General features: G+C 34.3%; 4 protein-coding genes and 2 pseudogenes across 4 annotated transcripts; 2 read left to right on the top strand and 4 right to left on the bottom strand.

Annotated features, from left to right (window-relative positions):
• Nucleotides 1–593: 593 nt before the first annotated feature.
• On the bottom strand, nt 594–2,428 carry LOC120160959. The gene has a single exon (XM_039171267.1). The coding sequence runs from the start codon at nt 1,956–1,958 to the stop codon at nt 1,275–1,277; it is 684 nt and encodes a 227-aa protein (XP_039027198.1). The 5' UTR covers nt 1,959–2,428; the 3' UTR covers nt 594–1,274.
• A 445-nt stretch (nt 2,429–2,873) lies between these two features.
• On the bottom strand, nt 2,874–3,505 carry LOC120160960 (late embryogenesis abundant protein At1g64065-like). The gene has a single exon (XM_039171268.1). The coding sequence runs from the start codon at nt 3,503–3,505 to the stop codon at nt 2,903–2,905; it is 603 nt and encodes a 200-aa protein (XP_039027199.1). The 3' UTR covers nt 2,874–2,902.
• Nucleotides 3,506–3,945: 440 nt separating this feature from the next.
• Nucleotides 3,946–4,779, top strand: LOC120160894 (annotated as a pseudogene).
• A 280-nt stretch (nt 4,780–5,059) lies between these two features.
• LOC120160893 (inactive TPR repeat-containing thioredoxin TTL3-like) lies at nt 5,060–7,332 on the bottom strand. The gene is made up of 7 exons (XM_039171213.1): nt 7,291–7,332; nt 7,039–7,114; nt 6,045–6,123; nt 5,864–5,953; nt 5,541–5,745; nt 5,287–5,459; nt 5,060–5,165 (listed from the first exon to the last, which is right to left on the bottom strand). Exons 1-7 carry the CDS (start codon nt 7,330–7,332, stop codon nt 5,060–5,062), a joined length of 771 nt encoding a protein of 256 aa, XP_039027144.1.
• Nucleotides 7,331–8,452, top strand: LOC120160892. Its single transcript, XM_039171212.1, has one exon. The coding sequence runs from the start codon at nt 7,331–7,333 to the stop codon at nt 8,450–8,452; it is 1,122 nt and encodes a 373-aa protein (XP_039027143.1).
• A 6,598-nt stretch (nt 8,453–15,050) lies between these two features.
• Nucleotides 15,051–18,527, bottom strand: LOC120160907 (annotated as a pseudogene).
• Nucleotides 18,528–18,682: the final 155 nt, after the last annotated feature.

Raw genomic sequence — 18,682 nt, 5'->3', positions numbered from 1 at the left:
CTCCTTTTGTTTTGATAATAAAGAATCCTCGTGTAATATTGTTTTTTTTTTAATTTTAATCAAAATTTACCGGCAACTTGAGCGTCATGTTAGAATGATGAAAGGAGGGTTAGAGGTTGCTACCAGGAGAACATCGACGATGGTGGCGCCGACGCTTAAACACGTGGGGTTTTCAATTTAATTTCTTGTAAGGATCTAACAAAATAGAAAATGAATCGACAATGCAAAATTTTCTTTCCTGGAACGATAACAGATAAAGCCAAAGGGGCAGCAGCAGAAGCTTTGACAACTAACAACAGCAGAAATCTTTTCTTAGATGGAGTTGATGGTCTTGGGAGGCTGGTAGATGTGAACCAGCAGTTGACCTGAAATGAGAACAAAGAGAGAAAGACAGACGTTCGGATTTACGCTTCGAGATGTGCATCGAGTTAAAAAGCAGCAAAGGATTCTAAGCCAAGCACCAAGGACTACCAATGCCAGAACCTTTTTGTGGTCCACCTCAAATATAAGCCCTGCATCTAGAATTCATCCTCAGGGAACTAGAGATACAAATGATCAAATTTCAAACTAGAACATTAAAGCACATGTATATTCAACGGGAAAAAAACGGTCCCTGGATTCTCCACAGGACACAGACTAAGTCTTACAATAAGTACTGCCATAATATTTATCAAATGCATTGACAGTTTAACAGTGCCAGTTCAAATCTCATCGGAAACATGTTCCGCTACCATGAACACACAGCACTCTCTTCGATGCTTTTCTATTCAAAACAATCTTTTTACACATTTTCTGCAATCTACTTGTTTATAAGAAACATTCCTGCAATTTGCCTTACTAAAAATATTTCAGCAGCACCAAATAGTGGTTCTGCCTCTGCTAACATTTGAATCTGCAATCGAAAGAAAGAACTTGGCTATACAAGCAGGCGTTTCAAGAAAGAAAACAAAGTGAAAAAATAAAGTAGGATTAGTAGTCCATTGCGAAGAAAAATCTTAGAAACTGCTTAAAAACCACCAAAATGGTCAATATATTCATACAATCAATTTCAACCAAAAAAATACTCCAGTTATCAACCCAAAGTACATCGAATATTTTATATGTGCCCTCAACGATATGAAAGCCAACGATTATGTCCCTGCAATAGCCATTGATACATTCTCAAGTTCGTTTAATTAAGGACTAACATACTTCTCTTTGAACTTCTTTTCAGACATCTTACAAATTGTAGTCAGGCTAGCTTTCCTTCTTAGCAAATTCTTACTTTCCAGAATCTAAATAACCAGTAGTCGAGGCTTCAGCCTGTGCTCAGGGCTATAACTAAGCACCAGTGGGTTGCTTGTTATAAGCGAAATGCCTACATTTTTTCTGGTAAGTAAAAAGTCAGTGATTTCCTTGATCTTCCCTTCTGACACATTAAACACATGTGGTGTCCTCCTAAAAGTAGACAAGATATCATCTTCAGAGAAACCCAACTTCTGTTCCCATTTCTCTTCACTCATTGAACTCAAGGTCCTAATAGCAACGAAAAACATATTCGACTTCCTATCGACTCCCATGTCATTCGACCTTTTAACAAACTGCTTAATGCTCTCAGCTTTATGCAAGAAAAATGTAGGATAGCTAAACAGATAGAAAACAATTTGCGACAAACTAATCCCGCAACTTCTCAAGTACTCTATATTAGGCATAATCGTCTTCTGCAAATCACATTTCAGAAACCAAGCTGAAGTTTTCAGTAGCTTAACAATGTCGGCTTTCGATCCTAGAACACTCTCTAGATCCAAAATTGAAGGGGCTATTCTATCATCCACGCTTCTAGTCAAAATCCAGGGATCGCCAGCTACAATATCAGCGACATCATCGGTCGAAAATCCTAAATCTCGGAAAATCTTGAACTCGGTTTTAATGGTTTTCTCAAGACTAGAAGATAGAAGGTTAGGCTTCCTTTTGAGCATTTATTCGATATGGGGTTTTGAGAAACCACTTTCTTTTAAGAAAGAAATTATATTATCACAGTTACGAGGATCCTTTACAAGGGTTAAGGAAGATGCAGTTTTGACGGCAATTTCAGGGGAGAAGTTGTGTTTTTGAATGAAGTGATCAACTAAAGAAAAGGAAGGTCTTGATTCCTGGTTGGCAGAAGATGAGAAGAAAACAACAAAGATGGAATAACTAGAAATGGGTTTCTGGAAACGGGGTGATTTATTGAGAGACAATGATACTAGAGTTTGGATAATAGGGGATGCCATTATTTGAGGTTTTACTGATTTAGATTCGCTGGTCTTCTTTTAGCATAAGAAACAGGATAACAAAGATTCAAACATGAGGGAAGGTTGAGAAACTTGCCTGTAACACCAGTTGTTGTCTTGTAACTGCAAAACTCTTCCTTTGACACTGATATTGCTGTTAAATCTTGGTTCTTTGGATTCAAGACCTACAAAGTGCAGCAGTCTATGACCTGGTTGATTGGGGTTTGAGGCACAATATGAATAAATTACAAATTGCATCCCTCAATTTTTACATATCTCCTATTTGGATTACAAAATTTTATAAAATTTTATTTTAATTACTCAGCTTTCGAATTATTCCTGTTTTATAACTCCGCCGTTAATTTCATTTAAATTGAAAAATATTTACTATTTGATTATGTCATGCTTTTTACTATTGCAACAAGACATGATCTTGTGTGATAGACAGCTATATCAAAGAAGAAAGCTATGAGACACTAAAGAATGTTATAGTGTCAAAAAGAAAAAAACACAGCCACCGTATAGTAAAAACAATCCTATAAAAAATAACCAATAGTGAAATTGATACAAGTAGAAGAGAAGTTTAAAAAACAAATGAAAAGGAAATTATACATATTAAGGTACTGCAGTTGATACTGCAAAGCTCAAGTTTATTGGCACTTGATATCTTGGACAGCTTTGGTCACCAAGTTTACTAGCATTGCGCATTTCATCTCCGCAGATTTCTTCTTTTTGATCAATTTCATCAACTGCACTTTCCCACTCAATTTGGAATGGCAGGTCAGTGCCAAAAACCCAGATTCAATCTCACTTTGCAAGCTCGAATTATTTGGTATATTATTGGAGTTCATTTCCACAGTTACATTCATCTTCTTTGTGGATCTTGCCTTGCTTCTTCCTTTAGCGACAAATGCATCCCCGACTCCAACTCCCCCGTAATCGAACGATATGGTGGTGTTGTCGAATTTGAAGTGTCCGAAATTTGTGTTCTTTACGGAAACTTGGGCGTTGAGTATGATGTTGAAAGAAGAAGAGTTGGGAGCTGTCACCGTGAGCTCCTCGACGGTGATAGAACCGACTCTAAACTTGGGGTTTTTTATACGCATGACAGTAAACGAAAAAATCAAGATGACAATGGTCTGGAAAATGGCGAAAGCTAATGCGTATACAAGCAATTTCATGCGTTTCTTTCGCTTCAGCTCCTTGGCAGACTCCATTTCTATCTTTCTCTGTGGGTAACTTTGCTCCGCCATTGATGTATTCTCACAGTCAAAGGAAAAGGCTACTGCTTTTTCTTCCTATATTGCCTCTTGGAGTTGTATTTCAAAGAGGGTTAGGGTGAGGATTGAGGTATTCCTCCATGTATATATATATATATGCATTGGGCGTCCATATTCATAATATTACAGACGAGAAGTAGAAGATCCTGTGGTTAGTGTAACATAGTAAAAAACAGCAGGAAAAGTTAGAAATCTGAATCCAAATCTAGCCAAGCACACAACCCGCCGGAAAATAGTTCAAACCCTCCTGCGTCTTAAGCTGTGCAATAAGTCAATATATCAATCAGGAAATGCTTCTATTTTGTTTGGTCAAATATTCGACATTGTACATTTACATAGAAGATTTCAGGCTTTGAAGTACAACCAATTAAAATAGACTATAGTAATAAATTTCAATATGTGCCCTCAATGATATGAGAATCAACAATTATGTACTCACAATATCAGCAACATCATTGGTCCAAAATCCCAAGTCCCGGGAAATCTTCAACTTTGGTTTAATGGTTTTCTCAAGACTCAAATATTTAAGGTTAGGCATCGTTTGGAGTGGTCCTTCAATAAGGGATTTTGAGATTGAAAAGATTCACAATAGCAGGCATAGACGCATAGTAAAAGGAGGCCAGGTTGGGTGGTGGAGTCACTTCGTTTTAAGAAACAAGTGTTGCAATTCTGAGCGTGTTTGCGGGGCATTCGTTTCGATTTCCGATGCTTCAGTTCTTTTCCTCGATCTGGTATCACTTCTGATGACGAGGATGAAGATGAAGACGAAAATAAAGAAGATGAAGAATACCAAGACAATCAAAACCATGAAGATGGCGACGAGACATCAAGAACCATCAATTTCCAAATGGCTCATGGTGCTGCAAGAGAATCACAACGAAGAGGCTAGGTCCCATGATCTTGTTGATGATAATCAAGCTGCAATTCCACCTCCAAATGCATGCTTATGTGTTGTAGGTCTGCTCCTGCTAAGGGCTCGGCAAGAAGAGAACGAAAAGAATGAGGATGATGCAAAAGAAGATTGCTAGAGGAAAGATTGGAAAAAACAAACAACTTGAAGCCGTTAACTGAAGAAATCAACAAAAAGACAGAAGAGAGCTTTGTGATGATGGGATACGACTGTGATTTCTACAAAATTCCAACTGCTATGATTTCTACAAAATTCCAACTGCTATTTTGTCAAAGAAACATAGATTGTTGGTGTAATCAAAGAACCATTGTCGTGAAGTCGAAGGTGGAAGAGTTGATTAATGATTATCCAATAACTTTTTGTTTTTCTTGTTCACTTCATAAAGAACAAAGTTTTCTCCTTGCTTTATTTTTCAACTTCCACCACTCTCCTACCAAATTCAATTCGAGTTCTTATTTGAGAACTGAATTGGCCTTCTCAAATTGGCCTAGCTTAGATCTACAGGCCGCTCTGTTACATAGCAGAACTTAATTGTATGGATCATGCTCTAGTCTTTCACTATATGCGATGCAGGTTGCCGAGATTTCCGATGCATTGAAGAGTGAGTTACCCCTCAGTCAAGCTGACGATGCTGTTCTTGTCTGTTTTACCACTAGGGATATTTCCTTGTTGCTTGGATCATGTCTCGATACATGCTGAGCTGCTGATACAGCTTCATCTAGCCTATTATAATCAGATGAAATCCACTGTTAAACCTTTTTTGATGCTGGTGAATTCTATATTCGAAAGATATTTACATAAAACTTGAGGGAAAGAACAATTATATAGATTTCTTTCTTCTAACCTGCCAGAAACCATGTAGACCAGTGCTTTGATCATTAAAAGATAAGCACTAACGGCCATACCGAAGAAATTGATACAAGATTCAATGGCAAAATTCGGTCCTTTGCTGTGGGATGTATAGGCTTCTTGATGCCTATGGAGCTTCCGAAAGGCCTCTGTCTGAAGAGCATAAACCTGGTAAAGATCACAAAATATGTCCATAAACATCATTAAGTAACTAGATGCTGCAGTTGTTTATATAAGGCATGTTTAAACGGTAAAGAAAAAGAAGAACTTCGGGTGCAGAATCAACTCCAGAGGCATTGATTGTCGTTGAAGTAGACTATATTCATTCGATTTTCGAGCATCTATGCATCTTTTAAGGCATTGATAGAGAGGCTGAGCTATAACATTGTCGTCGGAGTTGGCATGCTGGCAAGCATTTTTGCAATGATCCAATGCTTGCTTTGCTTCTCCCAATCTGTATGGTAAATTCAGAAAATGATATAGAAAACTTAAAGCAGTTATAATTCAAATTTCCTTTCCGCATATGATTGATTATATAATGTTTTGCTTTACATGAACCTATGGAATGTTACCTGAGATAAATTGTTGCCAAACGGTGATGAGCTCTGCAATAAGTAGGATCATTCTGAATCGCTTCTTTGCACTGGCTTCCATAACACGGCCTAAACATAACAAGGCAGCGCTCTTATTACAACGGCCTGCTTTGGAACGAGACAAATTGTTGGTTCGTAAAAGGTCAATGCCTCTTCAAACCTTCCCTTTTTGTATGCCTCGTTTCCCATTTTCTTCAATGCCTCAGGATCCAATCTACGAAATTGTTTAAACTCGCCACCTTATAATGTTGCCCATAAGAGAAGCAGTGGCTGGAATAAGAACTTTGGTATTGTTTGGTTTTTGTTTCTGTAATTTTGGCTCACAAGTCAAGTCTTGTGACACTGGTGTTTAGGACGATGCCGAGTTTCTTGCAGCATCCGAGGATGTTCTACTTGCTTGTTTCAGGGGGATCGAACACCTACAATTATGGTTTATGTTTAACACTAGGATCAACAGTGGAATTGAAGTCGATTACGTACGGGAAAGAATTGATACCTAAATTATGTTGCATGAAAAAAAAGCTAAAGTAGGCCAACAGAAAACACAAACAAAGATAAAATGACAAAAAATTTATGCAAATTCAACATAAGATAATTAATTAAGAATTAGAACCAAATCGAAATCAATTCGTAATTAAGAATAAATTCATTGATTAGTCTTGAATTAAGGATTAAATCGAGGTCAATTAAGAACTGTAAGTTAAATTTATTTACCAAATTCAAATTATGAGTCAAATTAAACTAAACTAAAAATTAAGGCCAAATTTTATCAAATTCTGATTTAGGGAACTAATTAAAATAAACTAAAACTACAGGGACCCAATTATTTTTAAACAAATATAGTTATATATTATTATTAAAAAATATAATACATTCAAATTCTAAGTAAAATTAATCAATATAAATAAATGAAATCAAAATAAAAATAATTTTAAACAACATGGAAATATAATAAATATAATGTGACATATACTATTAATATATTATTATTAGGCAAGCCCCTCTCTGTTTCTCTCCCCCCCCCCCCCCCATCTCATTCACTCTGAGTTTGACGCGTTGCCAGCCACCGCCACCTCTTCTCCAATGGCTACCCCACCCCGCACTATCTTGTTAGGATCTTCTTCTTAGTGGAAAACATTTGTTGGATGACAGACCTTCCTCTCCCATCTTTTCTTTCATAGAATAACCTTTCTTCTCCTTCCACTTCTCTCTTTTCCTGCTCCCAAAACCCTAATTCAACGGAGAGGAACCAACAGCAAGAAAAAGAGGAAAGAAACATCTTGGAAATTATAATAGAAAGATGGTTTTCTTCTTTGAGTGAATACAAGAAGAGGAGATCAAGTTGGAAACTTTGTCAAAGCTGTTTTTAGAAGGATGTACTTTCTTTTCATTCATTTCTTGCCTACCTTTTCAGTCTCTTCATAATTGCTTTTATTTCTTGTTGCCATGGATTCTGGTAACAGTAGTAGCATGCAGTCTTCAAGTGGTGGTGATGAAGAGTATGACTCAGTCTCGAGACCTGAGTCGGTCACAACTTTTCTGAACACTTCAGGCCATTTTAATCCCTTATCAAATCAACACCCAGATCAGGCACCCACTTTATTTGATCCTTGTGCAAATTATCTCAACCCTTTCTCTTTATCTCTACCAAACAATTCTTCACTGCTGAATTTTGATGGGGTTGGTCCTCGGACGAGGCTAGGATCTGAACCCAACGCCACTGACCTCGGTAACCTACAAGGCTCGTCTTTGTCTAGCCAGTTTATCTTAGGCTCAGAAGGACGTTCATTCCCAAGCCCATCATCGAGGTCAGCTCATGACAATGGTGTAAAGAACCCGAAGAAGAGGACAAGAGCATCGAGGAGAGCACCGACTACAGTTCTCACCACCGACACAAGGAATTTTAGAGCAATGGTGCAAGAATTCACAGGGATCCCAGCACCACCGTTTTCTGGTTCGTCGTATTCTAAAAGGCTCGACCTTTTCGGATCTGGCTCACGACCCACTCATTTGGAACCTTTGGGTTCTCTCTTCCCTTTACGTCCCTCGGCTAAAAGGCTTCAGACTGGACCCTCATCATCTCCTTCGTTGTTAAACAATCCTTTACTTGATGCTGCTAATACAAGCAATACCACCATGGCTAATGCTTTCAATCTTTGTGATTTAGGCTTACTAAAGCAGCCTCAAAACATGCAAAGCCAGAGCCAAATCCTATCGTTCCAGTCCTTCCTAGACCCTCCTCCTTTACACCCATCTCTTAGTTCGCCTGGCTTTGGTTTGAAGCCTCAAGGAAGCTCAGCCATGCCTTCCACTGATGAATTGGGGTTGAGCCATGGTCATTTAACACCAGAAGCGACACGTTCGAGGATCGAGAGCAACTGGAGTGATCATGCAGTTGGATTGAACGATGGGAATTACGGTAGCAATGAGCATAATTCACAAAGAGTTAACAGCTGCAAATTGAACTACTTAGCTTCCTCATCAACTTTCCACCATGACAAGGGATTGGAGAATGTCTCATCAAGAGGTGAAGATACAGTCGATTCATGGATTTGTCCTGCAGACTAGAAATCACTGATCACTAGTAAATTTGGAGAAGCATTATCATGCAGAGGAAGAACTAGAAAGGGTTTATTTTTCTTTTTGTTCATTTTAGAAAATAATTATTTCTTAATTCCTTTGCCATACTTATATTCTGTCAGACATGTATTATCCTCCTTTTATTGGGATTAAACATTTACCAAGATATACAAAAGCACCATATTTTATCCTCCTTCCTCGCATCTTGTCTAGTGGGAGAAACTAAATTGGTGGGTGCTGTTAAAAGGTCTTTTTGTTTTCTATTCCTTAAATTCCCTCAAAACCCCAGTGCCTGGTGGTTTCCCAAGTGCTTCAAAATCTCTTGGGAACTGCTTAATCTTATTATGTGACTAAAGTGGAAGACCACCATGGACAAAAAGGTTTAATGAGACTATCTTTCTTTAAAAAGATTTCTTTTTTAATAGTTTATGGTGATAATAAAGTTGTATCTAGGGAAGGCCACTCGATTCGAATTCGTCTGTTCCGACCCGACTGGGTCGGATTTTTTAAAAAAAATTCGGGTTCGGGTTTGGTCGGATTTTTTTAAGTGTAAAATTCGGGTAGGGTTTAAGGTGAAAAATACTTGACCCGACCCGACCGGAAAAAAATATATAATTATACCTTATATATTTAGGAATAATTATAATAATATCTCTATATATAATTTTTTTCAATTAAGTCATTGTTTTTATTGAATAAAAATAATTTTTTTTATTATTTCGGATCGGGTCGGGTGAGACATTGTTTTGATCGGATCGGGTTTCGAGTGGAGGTTCCCTTGTTCTCGGGTCGGATCCGATGGACCAAAAACCCGACCCGACCCATTTCCATCCCTAGTTGTATCTCCTTAAAATCCTTCTCAATAATCAATAATATATCTTATAAATGTATACGTTTAAACTTAAGATTTATAAAAAAAAATTAACATTCTCTTTTGATCGTTAAAATCGATTAATAGATATAACTTGTAATACATTTTCAATAATTTTCTTTGTTCATTTCTTCGTTGAACGGAATATAATAATATTCTTCAAATATAGTTCTAAATCAAGTAGTATTAGTTATAATTTTATAATTAATATGATTTTTAAATAAAATAATATGATTAATTATTATTCTACCATTTTTTTAATTTATCTTAGTTTTCCATTTTAATATTTAGTTTTGATTTATTTATTCAAACCATCCTAATAAATGACATTTAATTTTTCTAAGATATAAATTTGATTTTTTAGGTTATTACTTTTTTTACATCGAAAAAACCTACCTTTTTAATTAATTAAAAAGATAAAATAATATTTAATTATTGAATTTGATCAATTTTCTTAATTTAATCCCAAAACATTTTTCACATCACACTTTGAATTTGGATTTTTAGTCATTTTAATGCTATGGTACTATGAGATCCTACCACATACTATGAGTGTTTATTTCTTGATTTTAATCGAATTAATCGATCAAACTGAATTAGTTCGGTTAATTCCGTCGGCTACCAAATTAGTTTGATCAATTAACGATTAATATTTTTTTCATATTTTGATTAACGATTAATTAAGTTCAAAATTATTAATTAATCAAATTAATCGAAAATGTTAAATATTAAATATATTATACATATTAAATATTATATATATATATATTAAGCTCAAACCCATTGAGAATTGAGACTAACTTACTTTTTAACTACACTAGACTCATTAAACTATCAATAACTAATTAAATTTTAACATAAATCCCTCCATCAAACTCAAATTAATCTAACTAAAATAATTATAAGAAAAATTGGTTAATTCAATTATTGATCGAATCAATCGAACTTTTATTTGGTTCATTTAATGATTAAAGGAAATGATGAGTATTCAAAATTGATAATATTTGTTTGTTAATTCTACTATTTTGTGGAATTATTACTGTTGATTTGGTTGTATTGTTTTTATTTTCGTGCAATATCTTATTTTCCATAATTAGCAGAAAGAATGTCGCATTCTGCATTTTTATTATTATTTGGTCATGGCTGGAGACATGGGCACGACACTGGGCATGACGCGGTCTGGCGTGACAGTTTCTAGAAGGTCAAGTCAATATCAGTTTCTAGAAGATCTAATTAGCGTATTCTAGAAGATAGACGGACAAAGATATCTTATGAGGATTTGTTTTTGAAATTTAAAGTTTGAATTTGAAAACATTTAGAATTATCTTTAGGATTTGTTTATCTTTAGGATTTTAGAAGCTATAAATACCCCTTGGGGTAAGGCTCCTAACACACTTGTTTTTAGATTTGATTCACACATTTCTATTATTTTGGTTTTATAAAAGTTTTTCTTTATTTTTCATTTTTATTCCATTTTTTATTTTAAACATACTAAGAATGACTCATGCTTAGCTAATTTTCTCATAAGACGAAAGGTTAAGCGATGACTCAATTCAATATGTGAGAATTGAAAAGCACTTAACATCTCAAGATGTCACTCTCAGTTTTTTGGAAACTTGGATAGGCAATCGACCTATCATTTGAAATCAAAACACTTTCATTTCAAAAAGTCGAACGTTGGTTTGGATGTTGTTCTGATTTAAAGTTAGGAGGAAAGATTGGCTTGTATCATATATGACTTCATGTGAACACACTTAACGGCAACCCGCTAAGGGAAATTGAGATCGGGTTTGATTATGAGCGAGACAACATATTTTGAGTTGGATTTTCCTAAACTATAATTATTTTTGTGCTAATGACGATTGTCGTAGTTGGTTCAATTAAAAGTTGGATCAGCAAAGTGAAAAGCAAGTTACAAGGGTTGCACCTTGTATACCATAACCGACGTGGATCTTGAAGTGAAAACCCATTTCGATGATCAGAAACAAATTGAGTCAAAGCGAGGCTTGAGGATGCTTTTTACCATAGTTATTTTCAATTTTACATTTTCAATCTTCTTTATTTTCACTCTTAGTTACTTTTTCTTATTCAATCTTTTTTCCATCAAAACCCCTTTATTTTATTTTACTGCAGATTGTCTGGATCATAACGAACTCAAAATTAAATTTGGGAATTTTTTAAGTCCTTTTAGATCATCCCTTACTTCTCTTTACTACGCTTTTCCCTTTCTTATTGATTTTGAGAAGAAATTTATTTGACAGTGAAACGAAACCTATAAAAAAAATTCAGTTAATTTGATTAATGAAAATTCAATTCAGTCACTAGCCGAATTAATTGTTTGAACATCCCAACCACATGACACAATTTTAGAATACCATGTCATCAAAAAAGTTAAAACTGAAAACTTATCAACTTCAATAGGACAAAAATGATTTAGGAACTAAATTGAAAAAATATTAAATTCAATGACTAAATATTAATTTAACCCTTAACTGAAGAAAGAGGGAATGGTAGGGAGATTGTGCGGAGTAATCAAGGGCAAGATTGAAGGAATACATACCTTATTGGCCGCAATCATAAACTACAAGTTAAAAAATGCGGCTTTATATTATTTCAATTATTATTACTATTATTCTCCTTCATTTTGATTTGATTAATATCGTAAACCATTCTCTTAAATCATGATTAGTTTTTTAAGGCAGCTGCCCTTCACGTTAAGGTATACTCCGATTAACGATCATAACCGTAAGGTAGCTTATTCATAAGGCAATTTATTGGAATACATAAAAGATAACTACGAATTCAGAAGTATGTTTTTAGATAAGTACATACGTGTTAATAATATAAATTTTCGTATGAGAAATACAAATAAAATTTCAGGTAAACACTATCAATGAAATAAATAAATAACATAAAAGAATTTGAATTTAAACCAACGGTGGTTGCTTCAAGTGATAAGCAGCTTAATATCGCTTAAGCAAGTCTCGAGTTCGAGTCATTGTGTATAGAAAATTCCTGTTGGGAGACTCACCACCAAAATCAGGTGTGTGACACCGGTCGGTCTAAATTAATTAAACTAAAGCCTTGAAACCGAGAGAACAATAAAAAAAATTAAAATTCAAGCTTCAAGATAAGTACATGCCCCAACCAACACATACATCAGTCGCTACGAAAATATATACATTATCTATGGTGGTATGAATGAGGAGAGAGAAAGAGAGAGTTTGGGGATTAAATTTAAAGTGTTGTTGAATCAGCTTGGGGAAATGATTAAGAATGAGAAACAGGGAGATGAGTAAAAAGAAAAATAAAAGGATGCAAATAATAAGCCTATCAAGAAAAAGAAAACATGATGTTGATAATGATGAAGTGTTTGGAAAACAAAGGCAAGTGACACAGGGGGATGATTGTTCGCAATAAGGCGATTTGTTGGGTGAATGTGACATGCTCTTTGAGAGGGAAAGATACTTGGTAATGACATGTGATATTTTCTCTTTGGGAATCATGGTGGCCCATGCCACACTACTTATCTTTGGCAATCATCATTCTTTATATACATCTACCCACCTATACATCTACCATTCCCATCAGTATTTGATTCAATTTAATAGATTTATTTTGTCTTAACTTAATTTAATAGGATCGACTTTTTTGTTTTTGAAAAAAAAAATTGGGTTTAATTGAATGCATATATAGATTTTTACTCTAAAAATCAGATCGAGTTTCGGATCAAACAAAACTTCACTAAATCTAACTCAAATAGGATAAGGGGCGAAAAATATTGTACTCGTGTAGGGTTTTGGTGGGCAAAAAAACCGCCCAATCCCACCTTTACCCCTCCTTATGTGATACAAATTATAATTTAGATCCTCGAATCATTAAAAATATACCAAATCATAAAACAATTATCATAACATTATATAAAATTACGAATAAAAAAAACCTTTGCACTTGGTCCCAATTCTTTCTTTGATGATAAATAGAACCGAGGGTGAAGTTGGGAATTTTGGTTGAGTCAAATTTATTTCTTTGTTAAAATGATTTAAACTGATTAATTAATTATTGGGAGAGTCTAAAAATATAATTGTTTTTCATCAATTAATTGATTTTGGAAGGACTAGAATTAAAATTTCACCATTAACCAGGACCAAGCCGCCCTGGATTTTACCTGAATACGATGTGGAGGAACAATAAAATTTTGTGAGAAAAATAAGATCCATTAACTTGTCTATATTACTATTCTCTCATTTTATATGAATTTAAAATTTGATATTTATTTCAAAAATATAATATCTTTATTTAATAAAATATTATGAGAAAATTAAGATTAGTTAATTGTAAAATAACATATGCTAAATTAAAAAATGTATTACGCAAGAACCTTTGTCTCGTATAAAATAATTATAAGCTAAAGAACAAATTATTTTTATATACACAAAAAAAATATTGGTTCAAGTAATAAGCACCTTGATATTACTTAAATAAATCTCGAGTTTGAGTTTTATGTATGCAGAAAATTCATACCGGAAGATTTCCCACTAAACAGGTTTGCGACATAGGTCTCAGATTAATTCCATATCAATTAACTAAAAACAATTTTATTTTAATGAATAATTCACATATTATATGATATGGAATTACAAAAATTATATAAAATTATCATTAGTTTGTTAAAAATAACCATCACAAACACAAATAACGATTACAAAAATTATAGTATAGAATTATTCATTGTTATATTATATTATATTATTTAATAATTCTGTTTTTACTACACGTTTCTCTCCATCTTTTGACACGTTTTCAGTCCTTTGACCGTTATTTTCGTTTATCTTTTTCTCAGGGTTGAATTTGATATTGTCACGACTAGTTAAGATGACACTTTTATTATCATGTTGATCTTCTCTGTATTATACCCTCGAATTAGATTTGGATACGTGATTTGCATTCGTTGATAGTTTTCTCACGTCACTTAATTTTGATTTATGGTTCGTTACCGATGCAATTAGATATGTTTGTATATATGTTTTATCCGAATTTATTTGGTTATATTTTTTTTAACATTTTCTTTGTATATGGTACTTGTGAAATCTTAAGTGACTAGTTTCTTGTGTTAATGATTATAGCAAAATATTATTATTATATGTTTAGTTTAGTAGTGTAATGATTAGAATATTAATAGAATTGGTTATTATTTATTAGTAAGTTATTAGGTAGTTGTAATTCAGTTAATTTGTTAGCATGTTGCTACTTTGCTATATATAAGCCTACCAATATAATGGACTGAATCAATCTTTTAGAATCCATTTTATATTCAACTGATAAATCTCTAATTCCTTTCAACTTGTTTTAGAAACTAAACCAATATTGTCTTGTTAATTTCTCTCTTCCCATTCACTGCCGTCAGTCGGCAGTGTCCGGCCACCGTGTTAGGAGATCAACATTACAACAGTAATTGTAAACCTTTATATAATTTAAATATTTTATTTTTAATAAAACTAATGATTCTTCTCGAGAAAAAAAATTGAATCAGTGTGCCCTCGTTGAAAATTGAATGCCGAATTCCGTTGCTAACCTCAGACCATACATTTATGGTTTACTATCAAGTCCAAGCATGTAGGTCAATTATGAACTTACGCAAACAATGTAATGATTAAATGTGGCACTAATCAACATAATCAAAATCTGAAATAGCCCAAGGTCTTAACCAAGACGGGACTGAAAAACACAAGATTAGGGACAACGAGAGCAATTAGCATATGTCCACAGCTCATGTTGACATATTAACCCTAAAACACAATCCCCAAAACCTACAATGGAAAGGTCATATAATATATAATCACACCCCACTAAAGATAAACACCAGACACAGAAGAAGCAATATGACAAGAGTTAGAGAGGTAATAAGAAGCTAAACCAGAGCAATGCTGCTTTCACCGCCCGGGGGTTTGCGCATGCCACCGTAGTAGTCTCGAGACTCCACCTTCCCATCAGCAAAGATGTTACTGCCACTCATCTCCCGTAGTTTCGCGGCACTGAGTGGCTTCTCAGCAGAACCTGGAGGGATATCACCCTTAAATATGCCATTTCCTGAGAGCTCAGCAAATTTCTGATTATGAATTTTCTTTGCTGTCTTAGTTGCAGCCTCCTTACTTGACATGCTAGTTCAGCAGGCTATAAAATAGCATTCAAATTCAACAAATTAGAAATTCATATTTAATTATTGATTTTAAAAAGGCAATTAATTCATCACAAACTTGAGTGCTTAATGACTGCAAAAAGGCAAACTTCAAATAGGAACCTATTAAATAGTGCAGAGAGTCAAAATTGTAAATCTGCTACTTACTCCAAGCCCAACTATATGGACTCCTAACAATCTTAAGTGAGATTTGTTACCAAAGTAATCCATACAGAAAATGGCTTACCATAGTACATAACCAACCAGCAGCCTATTAAGTAGTGCGTTGAGAAAATTCACCAAGTTAGGGACTTGGGAGTTTTAGCATGTACTTACATCACGTGTATCAGGTTCTCCCATGTCAAAATTGTCCTTCAATGCCAATGCACGTACTGTTGTTGGCCTCGGTAAAATTTCAGCTGGAGGTGCAAAGATGTCATGTCCACTGAGGTCCTTGCACTTTGCCTCAGAGTGTTGCTTCTTCACCTTTGCATCCTCGCTTTCTAGGCTTCCACTTAGCTCACGCTGCTTTGCCACCTCGGGAAGAGTAGTCGGCTTTTTGGGGTAAATACTCTTTCCTCGGCAAATGAGATATGACTAATTCCAGCTAGTGCTTGCTGACAGTATCAAACATCAAAATTTATAAGGAAACATTACTTGATGCAAATGTATTACGATCAAAATTCTAAACGCTGGCATGAAATATAATTGCATGTGTAGTAAATTCAAATAATAATTCTATTATTATTTTTAACCATATTAATTTTATTTTCAATTTTATTTAATTGTACTAGTGTCATCTATTGATCAATTTATCTGTTACGGTGTTGACATAACAATTAACGATGTTAATGTCGCGAACCATTATGATGATATAACAATCCACGTGTGAATGATGGATGACATGACAAATAAGTTTAATTGATTTTTTGATCGAGCTCAAGAATATAATTGATTTTAATTGAAATTACAAGGATTTATGTAATCTTTAAGGAAAAAATTAATAATTTATTAAAATTTTCAAAATATTAAAATACTTATAAAAATTAAGAACCCTATAAAATATTATAAATTTAAAAAATCAAAAGTTATAAGATGATAAGTTGTAAATAAAAAAAGGCAAACTATACGAATAGTCCCCTATGTTTTCAGTTTGACCAACTTTGGTCACCAATTTAAAAATTAAGAAAATGGTCCCTAACCTTATCAATCCGTTCGATTTTAGTCTTTAACGTTATTCATTTCCCTAACGTTATCAATCCGTTCGATTTTAGTCTTTAACGTTATTTATCCGTTCGATTTTAGTCCCTCACCCGTTAACTCCCGTTCGATTTTAGTCTCTCGCCATGTTGGGGACTTAAACAAAAGGGGGTTAACGAAAATTAATAGTAAGGAACTTAAACCGGACGGACTGATAATGTGAGGACCATTTACCCTTAATTTTTAAATTAGTCGGACAGACTCTAAACAAAAGGTATTATTCGCATAGTTTACCCATAAAAATATAAAATTTAAAAATATTTATGAAGTATTAAAATTTTTGATATTTTCATTGGAAAAATCTTCATCTGTCTCTTATGAGTCTGTGTTTACTACATTTTTCAATATATTTTCAGTATAATCTATTTTATAATAGAGTAACATAAAATTCAATTTTTCCTTCGACAGCCACGACAGTATCATAGTCGCCGCATCAACACAGTGAAACACCGTTATCAACACAGTGGAACATCATCACGTCATTATCATAACGATCGTTTATCAAAAGAATGAAATTAAATGAATTTGAAAATAAAATTAATAAATTAAAAAATGTATAAAATTATTAATTTGAATTTACTACACAAGCAAAATTACCCTTCACGCCTAAATATTATAACGAATTTGGAAATGCATACCTGGTACATTCGTAGTCCAGTTTTGGCGTTTGAAGTAGGATTAGCATTGCCTTGTTCTGATTCTTCATTTTCTCCATTAGCTCCAAAAATCCCACTGCCAGTAATCTCCTTCATTTTATATCCAGAACAAGGTTTCCTGTGAATTGCGACAGATGAATAAGCTAAATCAATAGGAATGAAGAAGATGCAGCATGTCACAAATCCCACTACAAGCTTAAGGGCTTATCGACTAATCCTGAGACAGAGACGAAGAAAATAATAATTGAACAAATTATGAACAGCATTACTTGAGAATGCCAACAAACAAGCAAAATCTGGCAGAAGAAATGCTATGTAGATGAATATTAAAATCATCGAGCCTTGCAACTCGTAAAGCATTACTAAGTTGGGAAGCACTGAGAACTTCAGATTCACGGAGACGTTATTGGTTAGGTACATTAGAAATAGTTACAGTTGTAACAGTTAGATCTCCTTCAACGGAGATCCGATGGATCATGATTAACAGAACAATCAAACTTCAAAAGTTTTAAACTACGCCAATATTATTTGAAGAGGAAATTTCCTTTTTAGTTAAAAAAATCCAAAACAGCTCGAAGCTTCTGAAAGTTATTTTATAAAAACATAGAGCTTAAAAATGTTTCTAGATAAAAAGAAGATGAGTTTTATAAGGAGAGGAAGAAGTGGAAGTAGATCTCACCGTTTGTTTAAGCTTTCAAATTCTTCGTCGGTCACTTGACCTCCAAACACCACTTTTCTGATTCCATCCGACGGCTGCCATTAAGTTAAAAAAAATAAATCAATAAAAAACACTAATAACATGGCAGAACAGACTTTTTTCAAAGAAGAAGAAGAAAGAACCTGGTGAGGGCGGGTGGAGCGAGGGGCGGAGGAATCGGGTTGAGGAGAGTCCTCGGACCAAGTGAGAAGATCTGCAGTGGAAGTGTGTGGTTTCCTCACAGGCGTGCTTCTCTCCATTATCGTTTGGGTTTTCTCTAATTCCACTCTCAAAACTTCCAACAACACAATAAATGCTTCTAATTAAATGAAACAAAGGGAGATTCGGTTCCTCTTCGACAACATCAACAGGAGTTTTAAGAGCTTTGAAAGTCAAGTAAAGCTGGATCTGAGAGAAATAACGGAAGCGCGTGTGTTTGTGTTGTACTTTCTCTCTCGACTCGAGTTTAAAAAAAGGGTAAACTACATCATTCCTCATAATTTGACTTTTTTATTTCACTCATTGTACTTTTATATTTTTTAATTTAATCACTAAA

Source organism: Hibiscus syriacus, unplaced genomic scaffold (assembly GCF_006381635.1).
Source record: "Hibiscus syriacus cultivar Baekdansim isolate YM2019G1 unplaced genomic scaffold, ASM638163v2 tig00111394_pilon, whole genome shotgun sequence".
NCBI lineage: Eukaryota > Viridiplantae > Streptophyta > Magnoliopsida > Malvales > Malvaceae > Hibiscus > Hibiscus syriacus.
The sequence above is the reverse complement of the archived record's forward strand: the minus strand, read 5'-3'. Positions and strand labels throughout refer to the sequence as shown.

Coding starts and splice junctions, on each gene's coding strand:
- LOC120160893 (XM_039171213.1), bottom strand. CDS start 7,332: ATGGCAACAAGAAATAAAAGCAATTATGAAGAGACTGAAAAG. Junction 6,124..7,038: donor AGAAAAGATGGGAGAGGAAG/GTCTGTCATCCA, acceptor CAACATTATAAG/GTGGCGAGTTTAAACAATTT. Junction 5,954..6,044: donor GAGGCATACAAAAAGGGAAG/GTTTGAAGAGGC, acceptor TGTTATGTTTAG/GCCGTGTTATGGAAGCCAGT.
- LOC120160960 (XM_039171268.1), bottom strand. CDS start 3,505: ATGGCGGAGCAAAGTTACCCACAGAGAAAGATAGAAATGGAGTCTGCC.
- LOC120160892 (XM_039171212.1), top strand. CDS start 7,331: ATGGATTCTGGTAACAGTAGTAGCATGCAGTCTTCAAGTGGTGGTGAT.
- LOC120160959 (XM_039171267.1), bottom strand. CDS start 1,958: ATGCTCAAAAGGAAGCCTAACCTTCTATCTTCTAGTCTTGAGAAAACC.